Source organism: Ursus arctos, unplaced genomic scaffold (assembly GCF_023065955.2).
Source record: "Ursus arctos isolate Adak ecotype North America unplaced genomic scaffold, UrsArc2.0 scaffold_1, whole genome shotgun sequence".
Taxonomy (NCBI): domain Eukaryota; kingdom Metazoa; phylum Chordata; class Mammalia; order Carnivora; family Ursidae; genus Ursus; species Ursus arctos.
The window spans coordinates 82,015,976-82,030,900 of NW_026622763.1; the positions used below are offsets into that span (position 1 = coordinate 82,015,976).

Consider the following 14,925-nt stretch of genomic DNA (forward strand, 5'->3'; position numbering starts at 1 on the left):
TCCAAGACTCATTTCATCCGGCATTAGGAACAGATGCCTCACTTCCTAAGGTAGCCCTCTCATCTTATGGGGGGGATTCCATTCCAACTTTTTAATACCAGCCTTCTATATCCACCCCTCCACCAATTTATCCCCTTCTGCTTCAAAACCACACCTTCAAATGAAGGCAAGGATGGGGCAATTTGACCTTGCTCGGTCCTTTACTTGTCCTATTATTTCTCAGGATATGGTCCCCAGACCACCTACCTCTCATCAGCTGAAAGGGCCTATGAAAAATGAAGCTTCTCTACATGCAATGTGGAATCCTGGATTGGATCCTAGAACAGATAAAGAGCATTAGTGGAAAATCTGGTGAGATCCAAAGGAAGTCTGGAGTTAATAGTAACGTGCCAGTGTTGACTTCTTCATTCTGACAGTGTGTTACAATGATGTGTTAGCATTAGGGCCAAATAGGAAAGGGGTATACAGAAACTGGATTGTCTCTGCAACTTTTCTGTAAACCCAAAATAATTCCAAAATAAAGTTTACTAAAAAGGGGGGGGGCAGCAGCTTCTTGGGGCCCAGACCTACTGAATTTCAATTCCTGGAGCTTAAGTTTGGTAATCTACATTTTTAAATGGGAACCCCAAAAGATCCTATCAATTCCCTTTCCATTCCATGACTGAACAGTCACTTCCTCCTTGCCTTACCTAAACCTGATCTAATCCTTTGGATCCTCTCAACCCTAAGATAAGTACTATTCTCCCCCTTTCACAGATGAGAAAACTGAAATCCTTAGATTAATATGTCCAGGATCACACAGCCCATAAATGGTGGAGCTGGAACTTGAATCCCTAGCCATCAAGCTGCCAAGTCTTTTTTTTTTTTTTTTTAAGATTTTATTTATTTATTCGACAGAGATAGAGACAGCCAGCGAGAGAGGGAACACAAGCAGGGGGAGTGGGAGAGGAAGAAGCAGGCTCACAGCGGAGAAGCCTGATGTGGGGCTCGATCCCATAACGCTGGGATCACGCCCTGAGCCGAAGGCAGACGCTTAACCGCTGTGCCACCCAGGCACCCCAAGCTGCCAAGTCTTAAGCATAACCATTCTACTGCCTCTCAACCCTGTCTCCATTAGTGACAAACCAAAGACCTCTGGATCACTAAAAGAATTATCACCAGTAATACTCTGGACCCACCTATTTCTCCAACCTGCTAAGTTTCTACAGTCCCTTTGGCTCCAGCCTGTGGCTTTGCCCTTACCCCCTTTTCCACTGGGGGGAAATGAGCAATGCGAAAGCCCCGGGAAGATGTGCCAACCATAGAGTCCTGTACATGTGAGGTACAGTTGCTCTTCTGTCGAGATCCAGCCCACCTAGTGTATTTTCCATTCTGCTTCTCCCAACTGCCCTAACTTCTACAGGAATCTGATAACGTTCATAGCACTCACTCTGACATTAAATTATATACTCTCATATCGTTATTCACCTCTTATCGGATTTGTCTTATCTCCCCCTAACAAAATTTTAAGCTCCTAATTACCCAGCTCCTCCTACATACTACGTAGGCCCCGGAGCATTGCCGGAGAACACTGACATACCCGGCATGAGCTCGAGGCGGTGGTTCACAGCCTGGAGGCTAATCTGCATTTGGCCAAAGCAGCAGCCGGCAGAAAGTAAGCTGACAATGGTATCTCAGGTTTACTAAGCATCTGTCCAGATTATCAGGGAGGTGCCAACTCTAAATCAATTTCTATCCTCTAATCTGGGCTCCCTGGCTTGTATTTAGAGCTTAATACCAAGTTGGAGGTCTAACTGCTGAATGATAAACAGTTTTAAGAGTCCCTGCCCACCAACCAGACACACAAAACAACAGCATCACTTCTATTCAAAGAGGTTCAGTAGAGAGTACAGGGGGATGGCTGATAAAATAGGACACAATCTCAGGCAATGTCTCTGGTCTAACGTGTATTTTCCTTCATTTCTTCAAGTGAATCATGATACAATCACAGGATCGGCAGGAGACACCTATGAAGTATATTCGAGTAAAACGTGTCCATTAGTTTTACTTCTGGCAACTGGAATTTGCTTGATTTTCATGTTAATAAAAAACACTGCCACTTTAAGTACCTCTGAGAAATCTGATTACGAAGTCAGAATCCACCTATCTCTTCAGGGACTCTTAGAAAGTAGTGTGTGTCTCCATAAAAGCATGAGGAGAAAAAGACGTGTACAGCATCTTTTTATTTTCTTTACCATTGCTTTAATGCACTTTAAAATTTATCTACATCAATCGGGAACAAAGAAACAAAAATAGACATTTCTTTGTTTTTCATAAATAACTACTCTCCATATTTGATAAAAATTCAAACCATTATTTTACCTTCCCACAAATATAATACATACAAAATCTTTTCTGAAATAATAAGGTCAGCAAATTAAGTATCTTGAGACTAACACAACCGCTGTTCTACGGACTTCCAGGAACAAAACAAGAAACACAACTTACCAAGATGCTCTGGGTTTCCTTTTGTTAATGTCATGGATTCAAAATTATAATCATCTGCCAATAATAATTTATAGATTCAAGTTGATTGTCTACAAATAAAATATCGCTGGCTCTGATTTGTGAGTTCTGGATTGGACACGACAGTGAGGACGCTGCATGATAGGCACTCCACATATGTGAACGTCAGAAAAAGTACTGAATGCCCTGGACTCCCAACTACTGACTCGGTATGTGCCTCATTTGGCTCAGTAATAAATTCACCTGCACCAAACCCGTATCAAAAGTCACTAAATCTCTCATATATATATAATATATATTATGTATATACACACCCACAACACACACACACTATACATACAGTTTGTAACACATGAAGTAATATTGTTTCAAAATGATGTAGCACAGACCGTATCCGGGCTGAAATAAATCCTATAATTGTCATTGAGCTGCTAGAAGCCTTCCAGAGTTCTGAGTCACGTTACTTAGTTACTTACATCCTGCCCACCCTTTGCCCCGCTTTAATGTCTCGGTAGCTTTTTTCCCCTCAGAATCACCCTCCCCCACTCCAGGCATATTTTCTTCCCAGGATCACTGGACTGGACTTTGGAGGCAAGAAAGGGCATGCGGAGAGAGGGAGCAGGCAATTCTCAGCCACTGTACCTCACACCTGCCTAGATTTGTGATATTCTCTGTCCTGTTTGCCACATTTGGTGTTAGAAAGCAGTTATTCAGAGCTTTGTCCCTCCTGCCCCCCTTGGTCTTTCTGCAGAGCACAAAAGTGAAAGAAGCCCCGTTAGCAGGGGTAGCAGTTCATTAAAATATACAACTACATTTCCTAGCTCTGGGGTTCCCATTCTGTGCTTGAGAGTGCAGGTCACAGATGCTGTTATTAAGGTTCAGGGTGGGATCCATGAGGTTTTCTCCTGGCAGCCAGTGTCGGGATTAGTGCAGCCCTGGCCCAGGAGGAAACAGCCTAATGAATACCAACTTGGAAACAGTGCTGTCGGCACATTATTGAAGCTTGTACATGCGCACAATTACACACAACACACACACACCCCCCCACACAGGCCTGTCATTGGGAACGGTCATGTGGAAAGATGACAAAGGTTTGCAAAGATAAACCAATAAGGCACGAAGAAAAATTATTTTCAGCCAATTTAGAAAACATCAAAATGTGAGGAGGGAAATAACACGAGTTAAAGAGCCTTCCTAGAGTCTGGCCAACGGATTCACTAAGAAGTCACATTAGTTCCTTTAGACAACTTTCTAAGTGTTCACCCCCAATCTATAAAGTGAAACAATGCTCAAAAGGCAACTGTGAAAGGGACAGCCTGGAAGCTGTGCTTGTGACATTAAACTGAACCATAAATCCTCTCCAACTTCACAAAGCTATCTGTGAAGAAGTTGCTAGACTCCCCCCGCCAACCTTCCATTTTATTTGTTTTCATGAGTATGGATTGTTTGCATAATAAAAATGCAAATCAAGGGAAAATAGTGTAGCTCTGACCTCTCTCCACCGGGTAGGGGCGGGGTGGTTGACAGTAGTAAGACTTGAGGGAGGAAGGTAGGCTTTACCTGCGAGGGAAGGGAGAGGAAGGGCAGGGGTGAGAACACAGACTGAAAACAGAGGGGCACCTCAGAAAGTTGGTTCTGCAGCTAGACTCCAAAAGGCATTACCTATATTGCCTCTCTGTGGCTTAGTATCCTTTATCAACAGCCTTTTTTTTTTTTTTTAAAGTAAATTGGTTGTTCTTTCAGGCTTGGCATGTTGCCACAATGAAAAAATAATTTTTTAAAATGAAGAATTAATCCACTTTCATCCATTTCATGCCACACTTTTAGATACACTGTGCATCGTTTCTAGATTCCTGCACAAAGAAAAAGAAGTAAGGGGGACAAGGCAAATCAAGCACAAGGACTGAAGGCAGCAGAACAATCTTTGTACTTTCTGGGAAGACACACTAAATGAGGGAAGAGGTCAAGGTGATCAAGAAAGGTCCTCATTTGAAAAACAGAAGAACTGGCCCTCAGACAGGGGATCTCCTCCAAGGTTCTAAGAAGCAGCTTCTGAGTAAGGACAGGAACAAGACGAGCAAGAAGTTATGTACCTCTATGTACTAAGTTGTGTTGAATCCACTGAAATTTTAACTTGTGCATTTTTATAAACACAAACCGCTTTTGAGAGTCCCCAAACTCCAATACCAGGCTTCTCCCTGCAGCAAAGTGTTTCAATTCACTATAGGAGCTATGCATTTCTTTTCTTAATACCCACGAAGTAAAAACTGACCTGGATTTAAATCTTACTTTTCCAACTTTGGTATAAATGAAGCACGAATGCCTAGACTCGTCATTTTCCTAGGAAGCCATTCTAAAATTTAATTGTTTTTGCCATTTTAGCTTCCTAAATGTAGTCCCCCCTCGACCCTGGTCACTGGTATTTTGCCGGCCAATGCACTATCACCTCCTTCCCCAAGTCGTGGCCTCACACTCTTCACGAAGGAACAGTTACACAGATTAGAAAAGCAAACAGAATTCTTTAATAGTAAAGAAACCCGTGTGTGTGTGTGTGTGTGTGTGTGTGTGTGTGTGTGTGTGTTCATATAGAGACTTTCGTATAGGAATGGTTAAGCAGATTGAGGAAAGCAAACAGAATTCTCGAATAGCAAAGTGCATGTGTATTTGCATGTGGGTGCATGCAAGTGTGTGCTCATCGATATATAGGCTTTCTTAGAAAAAAAAAGAGAGAGAGAGAGAGAGAAACAAACTGATGTGGGGGAGAGAGGACAGCTATTTTCCTGCAGTAGCAGGACCCTGACCCATATTTTAAAAGCTTACACAAGTGTATTATGGGTGTCATTGGTTTTAAGAGACTGCAGAAAGCCGTTTTGCTGCTTTGGGAATATCTGGCTATTAAACTAGTCCAAAGTCCAGGGACACTTATTTCCCCTCATTGCTGCCAATGTTTGTTCACAGGTAGCCAGCCTCCCTCCCCCCAGTTCAAGCACCCCATTCAAGGGTGGGTGTGGTTTCTTAATCACAGCTCGCCAGGAGAGGAGGAATAAGAAAAGCAAAAAGACTGTTTAACATGATAAAGGAGGTGGGGTGGGGGTGGAGCAGATAAGAGAAGTGTTGGAAATTTACTTAATTACTGGAGGTATATCCATTTTAGTCCTTAAATCTAAAAAGCAGTCCATTTAACAACTATCTCTAAGTACTTCCAGAAGAAGGGAGTGGGGGTTTACTTTTACCAAAATCAGAACACAAGTTCCTTTTTAAAAAAATTGGGATCACTGAAGCCTATTAAGAACCACCCACTCCTTCTCTGGCACAAAGCTGCCATTTTACCAGTCTAGAATTCAAGCTCAACCAAACACCATCCCTTAGGTTTTCACTTTTCCAAATATTTATATCGGCCCTCTATAATGCCACCTCTAACTTACTCAAGACAACGCTGGGTGCTGTTAAGAATAAGAATGATTACAAGTACTAGAGAAAAGAAAGGGAAGTTTGATAACTAAACAAAGCTAGAATGGCACACAAAATCGTTCAACACTCTCTAACCTTGTCACTTTGGGGAGGCCCTAACCACATTATGCTCCCCCTCCTTGGCATGAATTGGGGTTTCCCCTAATTTAGGGACTATAAATAGAAACAAGCAGCACACCTTAAAGCATCTTGGACACTTTAAGCAGTGAAAGGAGAAAACAAGCTGAAAAAGCACACCCAACAACTTCCCAGTCATAGCAAACCTAAGCTTTCACTGTTCACATTTTTTTTTAAAGACACAAGTATAGGAAATATATTTTCCCAATTTAGACCACACAGTTCAAAGAAACCTGAACCAAGCGGAACTTCATTATAATGCCAACCTTAGGATTGTAAAGCCCCCAAAGCAAAGGTAAATTTTGTTGCCAAAATGCAACAAAGTTAAAAATTAAGAAAACTACATATAAATTAAAAACAGGGTTCCCCTAAAAAAAAAAAAAAAGGTAGTAAGAAACGCAAAATAGAATACACGTGAGCTGAGCCCCTTTGAGAAGTCCCGGGACAGGTACTCCCTTGAAAGGGCCCCTTCCCCCGCTCTCCAAGTTGCCCCAGGAGGGGGCATCAGCACCAAGAAGGTAAACGGAAGTGAACTTGGCAAAGCTACCAAACAAAACACCCCCCCTCCCTCAACTCCCGGCCCCTCTGGGCCTCGGCCTCCTACACGTGCGACAGGGACACCTGCTTGTGGTAGGCGGCGGCCGCGGCGGCGGCTGTGGGGGGGCCCGGCGGCCCGGTCCTGCCCGTGAGCGCCGCGCTCGCCTCATAGTCCCCGGCGGCCGTGGCGCCGCCGCTCTTGTGGCCCCGCCGCGGGCGGCAGCAGCAGCGGCTAGTGAAGCGCCGCCACGACTCCACAGTCTTGCCGGACCAAATCCAGACGCCCGACGTGATGCCCACCACGAGGCACATGAAGTACTTGAGCATGAGCACCCAGTACTCGGGCTTGGCGCGCGGCTGGCCGGCGTCTGGGCCTGGGCACGCGCAGGTGAGCGCAGCCTCCCAGCTCTCGCGATAGTGCTGCTCGTACAGGTAGCAGGCCACCACGATGCTGGCCGGCACCGTGTAGAGCAGCGTGAAGATACCGATACGGATCATCAGCTTCTCCAGCTTGTCCGTCTTGGTGCCGCCCTGCTTGATGACGCTACGGATGCGGAAGAGCGACACGAAACCCGCCAGGAGGAAGAGGGTACCCACCAGCAGGTAGAGCACCAGCGGGCCCAGCACGAAGCCGCGGAGCGAGTTCAGGTTCTGGTTGCCCACGTAGCAGATGCCGGCCACCGGGTCCCCGTCCACGGAGCTCAGTGCCAGCGCTGTGATGGACTTGACGCTGGGGATGAGCCACGCGGCCAGGTGGAAGTACTGTGCATAGCTCGCGATGGCCTCGTTGCCCCACTTCATGCCAGCTGCCAAGAACCAGGTGAGCGACAGGATGACCCACCAGATGGAGCTGGCCATACCAAAGAAGTAGACCAGCAGGAAGACGACAGTGCACAGCGCAGGGCCTGTCGTCTCGTAGTGAATGTGGCTATGCTCGCGGCTGCAGGCGACACTGGCATGGCCCACCACCAGGCGCACCAGGAAGCCCAGCGACACGCACAAGTAGCAGGCGGACAGGAAGATGATGGGACGCTCAGGGTAGCGGAAGCGTTCCATGTCTATAAGGAAGGTGGCCACCGTGGTGGAGGTGGAGATGAAGCACAGCACAGACCACAGGCCAATCCAGAAGGTGGCGAACGTGCGCTCGTCGGGACTGAAGGAGGGCTGGTAGCAGGGCACCGCGCAGTTGGGCACCTGGCCCGTGCGCACCTTGTTGTAGAGCGGGTGCGACTCCTTCAGGATGGGCACGAAGGGCTCCCGGCACTTGCACACTGACGGGCCCCCGGCGGCGCACTCGCCCCCGGAGGCCGGGGCCCCTGCTGGTCCTGGGAGGGTGGGTTTGGCCGGGAAGGGCCTGGGGGGCGCCGTGGTGGCCTCGCTGCGGTTGTAATCCATGCACAGGACCTCGGCGTCGCGGCCCAGCACCGGGAGGCGGTCGCAGCTCATGCGCTCCGGCCAGGCGAAGCCGTACTGCCGCATGAGCGGCGAGCAGCCGGCCTTGGCGCGCTCGCACACCGAGCGGCAGGGCGGCAGCGGCTTGTGGTAGTCCGGCAGGCAGATGGGCGTGTACATGGAGCACAGGAAGAAGCGCAGGTCCGGCGAGCAGTGGATCTCCACCAGCGGCCAGAATTGGTGTACCTCCAGGCCAGCCTCGTCCTGCGTGTCGTGGTTGAACTGGTTGGGCATGTGCGTCAGGTTGTAGCCGATGCCGCGGCACATGGGCACTGTGATTTCCTGGCACACTGGGGCCTTGGAGGCAGCCGCCGCCCGGCCCGCCAGCTGCGCCAGGAGCAGCAGCAGCAGCGAAGGCGGTGCGGACGGGTCAGGCCGAGCCATAGCCCCCTCCCTCCGCTCGCCTCGCCTGCCGCAGCCCGCGCGGGGCCCACGCAGCCAGGGGAGAGCGGGCCGGCCTTTCCGCCGACTTGTGTGTGGCGCCGGGGCTGGCAACCTGTTGGTTTCTTTTTCTCTTAAATCCGTCCAAAGATAAACTGTTTCGGGAAGGCGCTGCCTCCGCAGGCAGCGCTCTGCTCTTCGCCAGATAGGGTGGGGAGGGACGGTTAGGGCTCCGATTCCAGGGAAAGTACTCTTTAAAAAAGAAGCTGGGGGAGAAGAAAAATTGCAACCACTCCCAATTAGAGGGGAGTCAACGGCACAGTCCCCGCAAGCGCTCTCCAAATCTCTAAGTTAACGTCTCCCTTCCCTCCCCTCCACCTCCGGGAACCAAACTACTGACTCCCAGCCCATCCCCACCCCACCCCCGCCTCCCTCCACACTGGGCCCTCCGGGGTGTACCCCGGGGTCAGAGAGCTCAGCTGCCTGGAAAACGGAGGAGGAGCCGGGCAGAGAACAGGGAGAAAGGGGAAGGCGCGGGCCCTCACCTTCGCGGATCCCAAGAGAAGCAGATAGTCGGCAGCCAGCCTGGGTGCTCCGTCCCTGGGACACTCGCTCAGAAATGCGACTTCGAGACGGGCTGGCACCCGGAAAGTTTGACGATAGGCTGGGTATCCGAGGCGCGGCACATGGCATCAGGTGAGGGCGTCTCAGAGAGGGGGTCGCACCCTGAACGCGGTCGCCACAGGCCGGTCACTCGCCCTCTCCTCCTCCGGGGCCCCCAGCATGATCCGAGCGGGGCAGAGCAGGAGCAGGCCGTGCGTTCCACCGGGGTCCGGGAGCCGGACGAAGGGCAAGCGCGTCTGGCAGCACCTGGGCGAGAGGAAGGCGGTGTGCGGCAGCCAGGGGATCCCGCTGCCTCACTGCACCGCGAGCAGCCGGCGCTGGCCCCGCCAGGACTGCATGGTGCTCGCCCGCCGCCGCGTCCAGCCCGCTGATCGCCTCCTCCCCTGCAGGGGGCTCCGCGCTCCAGCGGACTCCTGGGGGCGGTGGCGGCGCTCCCGGGACGCGCCCGGCTCGGCTCCTCCCCCGCGCTCTCTCACTCTTTCGCCCACCTCCAGAGGGTTACAGAACGGTGTGCGGCGGCGACAGCAGCCGAGACACGGACGCGGGCCGACTAGCCTGTCCCGCCCCGCCGGGGTCACCTGCCTCTAAAGCCCGCCGGGAGGCCCCGCCCCTTCCCCGCCCCCTCGCGCTGGGGCTTGGTTGGTGGGCTGCCCCGCCACGTTCTCCGCGCGTCCCCGCCCACTGCCCCGCGGGCTCGGCCTCTCCCCCAGCGCCCTCCGGCCCCGCCCGGAGGTGGCCGCCGGGGAGAGCGGGCCAATAGCAGGCCGGAAAGCGATGGAGGCGGGGCGAATGCTAATCTCTCCTTCTTGAGACCCCAGGCGGGAAACCTTTGCTGGAAGTCCCTACCGAGTTCGCTGCGGGCTTCCACGGTCCGGGGCTCACTTTTCTTGTAATAGAGTAGCTCATGAACCCTTGCTTCCAGAGCCCCTACCAGGTCTCTCTGTAGCTAAAAATCCTTAGCTTCCAGCGCTTGTTTAAAAGAATTGCTCGAAGAATCATTCTTAACCGTGGCACCTGTCTCCGCTCTGCGCGGTCCTCTTACCAGGTGAGCTCACACTGAGAGAAGAGTGAAGGCTTATTGAGCCCCTACTGTGTGCCAGACAGTGCGTTAATCGTTTATATCTTAACACAAGATCTCAGATCTTTACAGTTTTGTGAGACAGGTACTCCTTACAGGTGAAGGAACAAAGGTTTTGACATTTGACCAAGGCAACCAAGCTAATACTTTCCCAAGAAAGCCGCAACCTAGGCAATTTTCACTCCGGTATTCCGAGCGCCTGGCACATAGTAGGCGCTCAAATGGTAACTCGGGATTCGAACCCATGTAGCTGCATCCCAATGTTAACCACTCCCCCCCCCATGTACTATCTGTATCCCCCAGTGTTCAACCTTTACTTTAGCATTTCGTCACAAAATCTTAGCCGTGATAAGAAAGTGATTTTCTTTCTGTCTTTGGAAGACTCGAGAGATGTGAGCCCTTTATCAGTCGAAGTTTAAAATCCCAGGCAGTTGCAAAGTCGCCTGCAGGGAGAAGCGGCGCTGGCTCGCGGCTCGGTAATGGGTGGGCGCCTGGGTCCCCGGGGCCGCCTGCTGTTGAGCCGCGCACTCGCGCGCCTCTGAGGAGCCGGGGCGCAAGGAGCAGCCCCGGCCGGCGGGAAGACCCGCTGGGTGCCCTGGGACACACAGTGGCGCTCTCCAGATAGGTTATTATGCTGCAAGTTTTAAATGTTCTTAAAATGCCTCTTTTCTACGTGTTCTAATTAGGTTAGAAGACTGAGGTGTTCAGCATTCTTGAAATTCATTCACACGCTTACAAAGAGGGTTTGAATTGTTTCCCGCTCCCCCACCCCTTCCTTCCTCTGGGAAGAAGGCGGAAAAAAAGCAGGAGGGCCTGAGTACTTCAGGGAGTCAGGACTGGACTAAAGGGCTGAGATAGACCGCAGTCATTGTCCTTCTTCTGTCCTGGACCCCGTTTGCACAGACTGGGGGACTGAATTGCAGAATAGCCCTCTCTCTTGCTCATCAACAAGGCTTTGTGGACAATAATGAAGAATATGTGCATTAATCCCAGACTCAAAGTTTAAAGTGAATATATACAATTGTTTCACAAGCATCAAAACTATTAATAAATATGTTTAGAATGTACATCTTTCATTCCCTGAAATTCTACAGGTGTTCATATTTAACCTCTTTTGTGTTTTGGAAACATTTGGCACTCTGGGTCGGCAAACATCCCAGGGTTGAAAGTAGTGGGAGTTGAAAAGCTATGGAATAGCAATCAAAAAGAAAGGGAAACCCTCAGTGGAAAGTATGTGCAGACTGTGAACATGTCAAGCAAGGGCTGTCTCATTCTGTGCCCTTTGCGCAACATGTGTATTATTGGGGATGGACAAGTGGTGGCTAATAATAAAAATTATTTGAAGTTGGAGAATGTTAATCACTCACGTTGGAATTTAGCCAGAATACTTGTGTTATTTCACTTGGTTCTGATTCAAACGATGTTATCTACTGGACTGAAAACCTCTCTCCTCTTAATCAAGGGCAAAATGTTATTTTTGCTTGGAGGTCTCTAATAATAGTAGTAATAACAGCAGAAAACTTTGCCAAAAGAGACTTATTTTGCATTGTGTAGTTCCTTGTATCATTTAAATTTTTGTTTTTTTTTTACATGTATTACTTCAATTTAAAGGCAGTTTAAAACATGCTGATTGTTTAACATGTATGAGGCAGGCTGCTAAGTAATTCATTTACGTTACGTCATTTAACCCCTCACAACAATCAGATGGTTACCTGTCTGGTCCATGGAAAGGATGGAAATCAAAATGTTCTCCTGAGTCATAATTTATTATTCAACAAGCTGGGAAACATTACATAATCTTGTAAAGGTGCAATTTGTTAGCACCTAGAACATTGCCAATCATTCTCTTCTATTCATTCATCCATCCATCCATCCATCCATCCATCCATCCATCTATCCAAGAAGCCATATTTCTGAGTTGAAGACACAACTGTCATGTTAAACATGTATCTACAAATCCAAATTCTTGAAATTCAATTTAAATTATCGTCCAAGGTGTGTTTATTAATTGGTGAAAATACAGAGGACAATGCTAAACATTGCATCAAAGACGTATGTGATATTCCGAAAGTTTTGAGGTCCTGGCTTTGGATTTTGTTACCAGGGAATAGTTGGAGCATTTTTAATCTTACTAGATTTGTGTTCCTTCTACACGTATTTTCTGTTGAGACACCTGAGAGTTCAATGCTTTAGGAATGATAGGTAGACTTTGTGTACTCTTTAATATCTTCATAATCAAGCCTGGAACGATATGCTGCACACAGATGCCCTCAATAAATATTTATGAAATAAATGGATGAGTGAGTGACAACATGAATGAGATTACCTTTCTAAACTTTAGCAACTGGCATTGAATCCCTATGACCTGTATCTCTGAGGTTAACCATACCCTGTGAAATGCAGCATGAGTCCAAACCTTGTCTCTGCCTTTACTAGCCGAACCACCTAACAGCTCCAAGTACTCTTTCTTTGCCTGTGAAATGGAGATATAAATAGTTACCTACCTCACAGAGTTGTAGTGAGGGGTGAATGAACTGATACAGTAGAAGGCTTAGAACCTTGTCTAGTACCTGGTAACTATATAATAGTTCTTAGTCATTATTATTGGTTTCTACTATGGTTCATTCTACTTTTCTGTTTTCCCAATCTTCTATATTTTCTTGTGTATATTACTTTAATAATGGGAAAAAAGTTACACTTTTTTTTACACTTGTACTTTATGTCTGAGCACACTCTCGGCTGTCACCAGCTATCTCCAGTATTTAGATATTAGCTAAATTTTATGCCAAAGCAGGGACCACTTCACTTGCCCTGAATCCAAGTGCAACCAGCCAGTGAGTGTGCGGACGTGCACAGTGCTGGCCCAGGAGAGGCACGGCCAGCCAACATGAATTCCTCACGGGTGTTTCCAGACTAGCTCCTTACCCGTCCTAGCACATTTCTGATCACTTCTCTTACCAGATCAGACACTTCTAGGTGAGAAACCACGATGCTAACCAGAAGATTGACATGATGAGTCATTTCTCCATGTGCATTATGAGAATGTCTTGTTCACAGTATAAGTGGAATAATTGAACAATAATCTTTAGTCCTTTCCCCTCCTGCACCATGGTAGAGATTACAGAAAAGTAAAAGCTTTCTCTGCCCCCAAAGGTAATGGAAGGACTAATCTTTCCCGCATTGAACTGTGGCCTTCAGCAGCACATCATGATCATGCAGGGAAGCTCTAAGAAACACTGATGCTTGGGCCCTCTTAAATCAAAATCTCTAGTTCAGGGACTTTCGAGATCTCATTTTTTGGTTTTGTTTGTTTATTTCTTTATTTTTGTTGCTGCTTTGTTTTTAACTCTCCAGGTGATCCTGATTTTCAGCTAGGGTCAAGAACAACTGACAGAAGGTTCTGTTAATTCCTCAGCCCAGCCCCAAGTTCGGGCCCAGCTGGATCTCCTGCAAAAAGGGTTAATCAGATCAGTGTGTAAAAGAAACTCCTCGGGAGAAAGTAGAGAGGAGTACCAGCTAATTACATGTGAGTCTGTTTGGGCTGTAGGCAAAACTGGGTAAAACAACAGGACTGTGGTATAGTGATGAGACCGTTATCAGCAGTGAGGACCGTAATAACATTTTACGTATATAATCTCCTTTGCCCCGAGAATCTTGTAAGGTTGATATTATTATTTCCATTTTATAGATGAAGAAACTGGAACTTGTTATACAAGGTTACACAGCTTCCGACTTAGATTTTCCTGACTCCAGAGCCTCTGCTGCCGTCGACTACAGACTGCAAGGTAAGCTCAGCAGAGAGGGTCCTGAGAACCCCCAGAAGGTAAATCTGGAGATAAGCAACTTCCCTTATTCCTTTGCATGTGTCTCCTGGGGACCAGATTGAATCTTCAATTCTGGGGTGGCCTGTTGTGGAGGGGGGGCTAATGTGTGAAAGTGCTGGGAGTTCTGCCTTCATCTAGAATCCTGTGTGACTTGAGAGCCAACTTGTTCTTTGGGCTTTGCAGAGCAGACATGAGGTGGGACGCCCCTAGACTAGCACCCTCCTGGTATCCTGGCAGAGGAAGCTCTGGTTTAGTAAATATTGATGCGGCACATGGTGTTGGCCAAGCACCGGTGCCAGGGGGCAAAGATGGGGAGGGGTGGACTTTCCAGGCAGGGCATGGGGGAGCACAGCAGAGGCATCGAGCCCAACCCGGGGGCTCAGGGAAGACCCAGGCTGTGCCCGGGTGGCTACATATGAGGTAGGCAATCTATCAGGCAGGGTTTGGTCCAGGAAATGGAAACCACTCCAGGTAGTTTAAGGAGAGGAAGACAGTACTGAGAATCAAGCAGGGGCTTACAGAATTGTTGGAAAGCCTGGAGGAGCAGAAGTCTGCAGGCTACCTGGACTGTGGGGTTCCAGGGACCACCACAGCAGCTGTGCCCCCACAGTGACGGGACGCTCAGTCCAGCATTCAGTGCCTCTGGCATTACCTCTCAAACTCTGCTTGCCAGCAGTGACAGAAGCAGCATGGGGCCTTGTCCTTGCATCTGGGGCCTGCAGGACCTCATCGGAATGCACCTGGTTGACCGCACCTAATTCATATGGAGACCTGAGCTGCAAGAGAGTCTGGGAAATGTCATTTGGAAGTGTCCAATTTCTCCAACTAGATTAGTAGAAGAAGGATCAAACAGAAGCAATTCTCAGTATCTGCTACAGGTGAAAAACCTGAGAAGAGCTTCCTAGACAGAGGAATCAGCACTAGGAAAGGGCATGA

At 48.6% G+C, this 14,925-nt stretch overlaps 1 protein-coding gene and 1 long non-coding RNA gene across 3 annotated transcripts in view; one reads left to right on the forward strand and one right to left on the reverse strand.

Moving 5' to 3' along the window:
* Positions 1-2,218: 2,218 nt before the first annotated feature.
* FZD5 (frizzled class receptor 5) lies at positions 2,219-9,654 on the reverse strand. Its single transcript, XM_026492071.4, has 2 exons — positions 9,009-9,654; positions 2,219-8,729 (listed from the first exon to the last, which is right to left on the reverse strand). Exons 1-2 carry the CDS (start codon positions 9,154-9,156, stop codon positions 6,694-6,696), a joined length of 2,184 nt encoding a protein of 727 aa, XP_026347856.2. The 5' UTR covers positions 9,157-9,654; the 3' UTR covers positions 2,219-6,693.
* Positions 9,655-12,892: 3,238 nt separating this feature from the next.
* Positions 12,893-14,925, forward strand: part of LOC123000633 (uncharacterized) — a 116,693-nt gene continuing 114,660 nt past the window's right edge. For both annotated transcript variants that reach the window (XR_008956395.1, XR_007188473.2), the window contains exon 1: positions 12,893-13,950. This is a non-coding gene — a long non-coding RNA (uncharacterized LOC123000633). The remainder of the gene's footprint in view (positions 13,951-14,925) is intronic.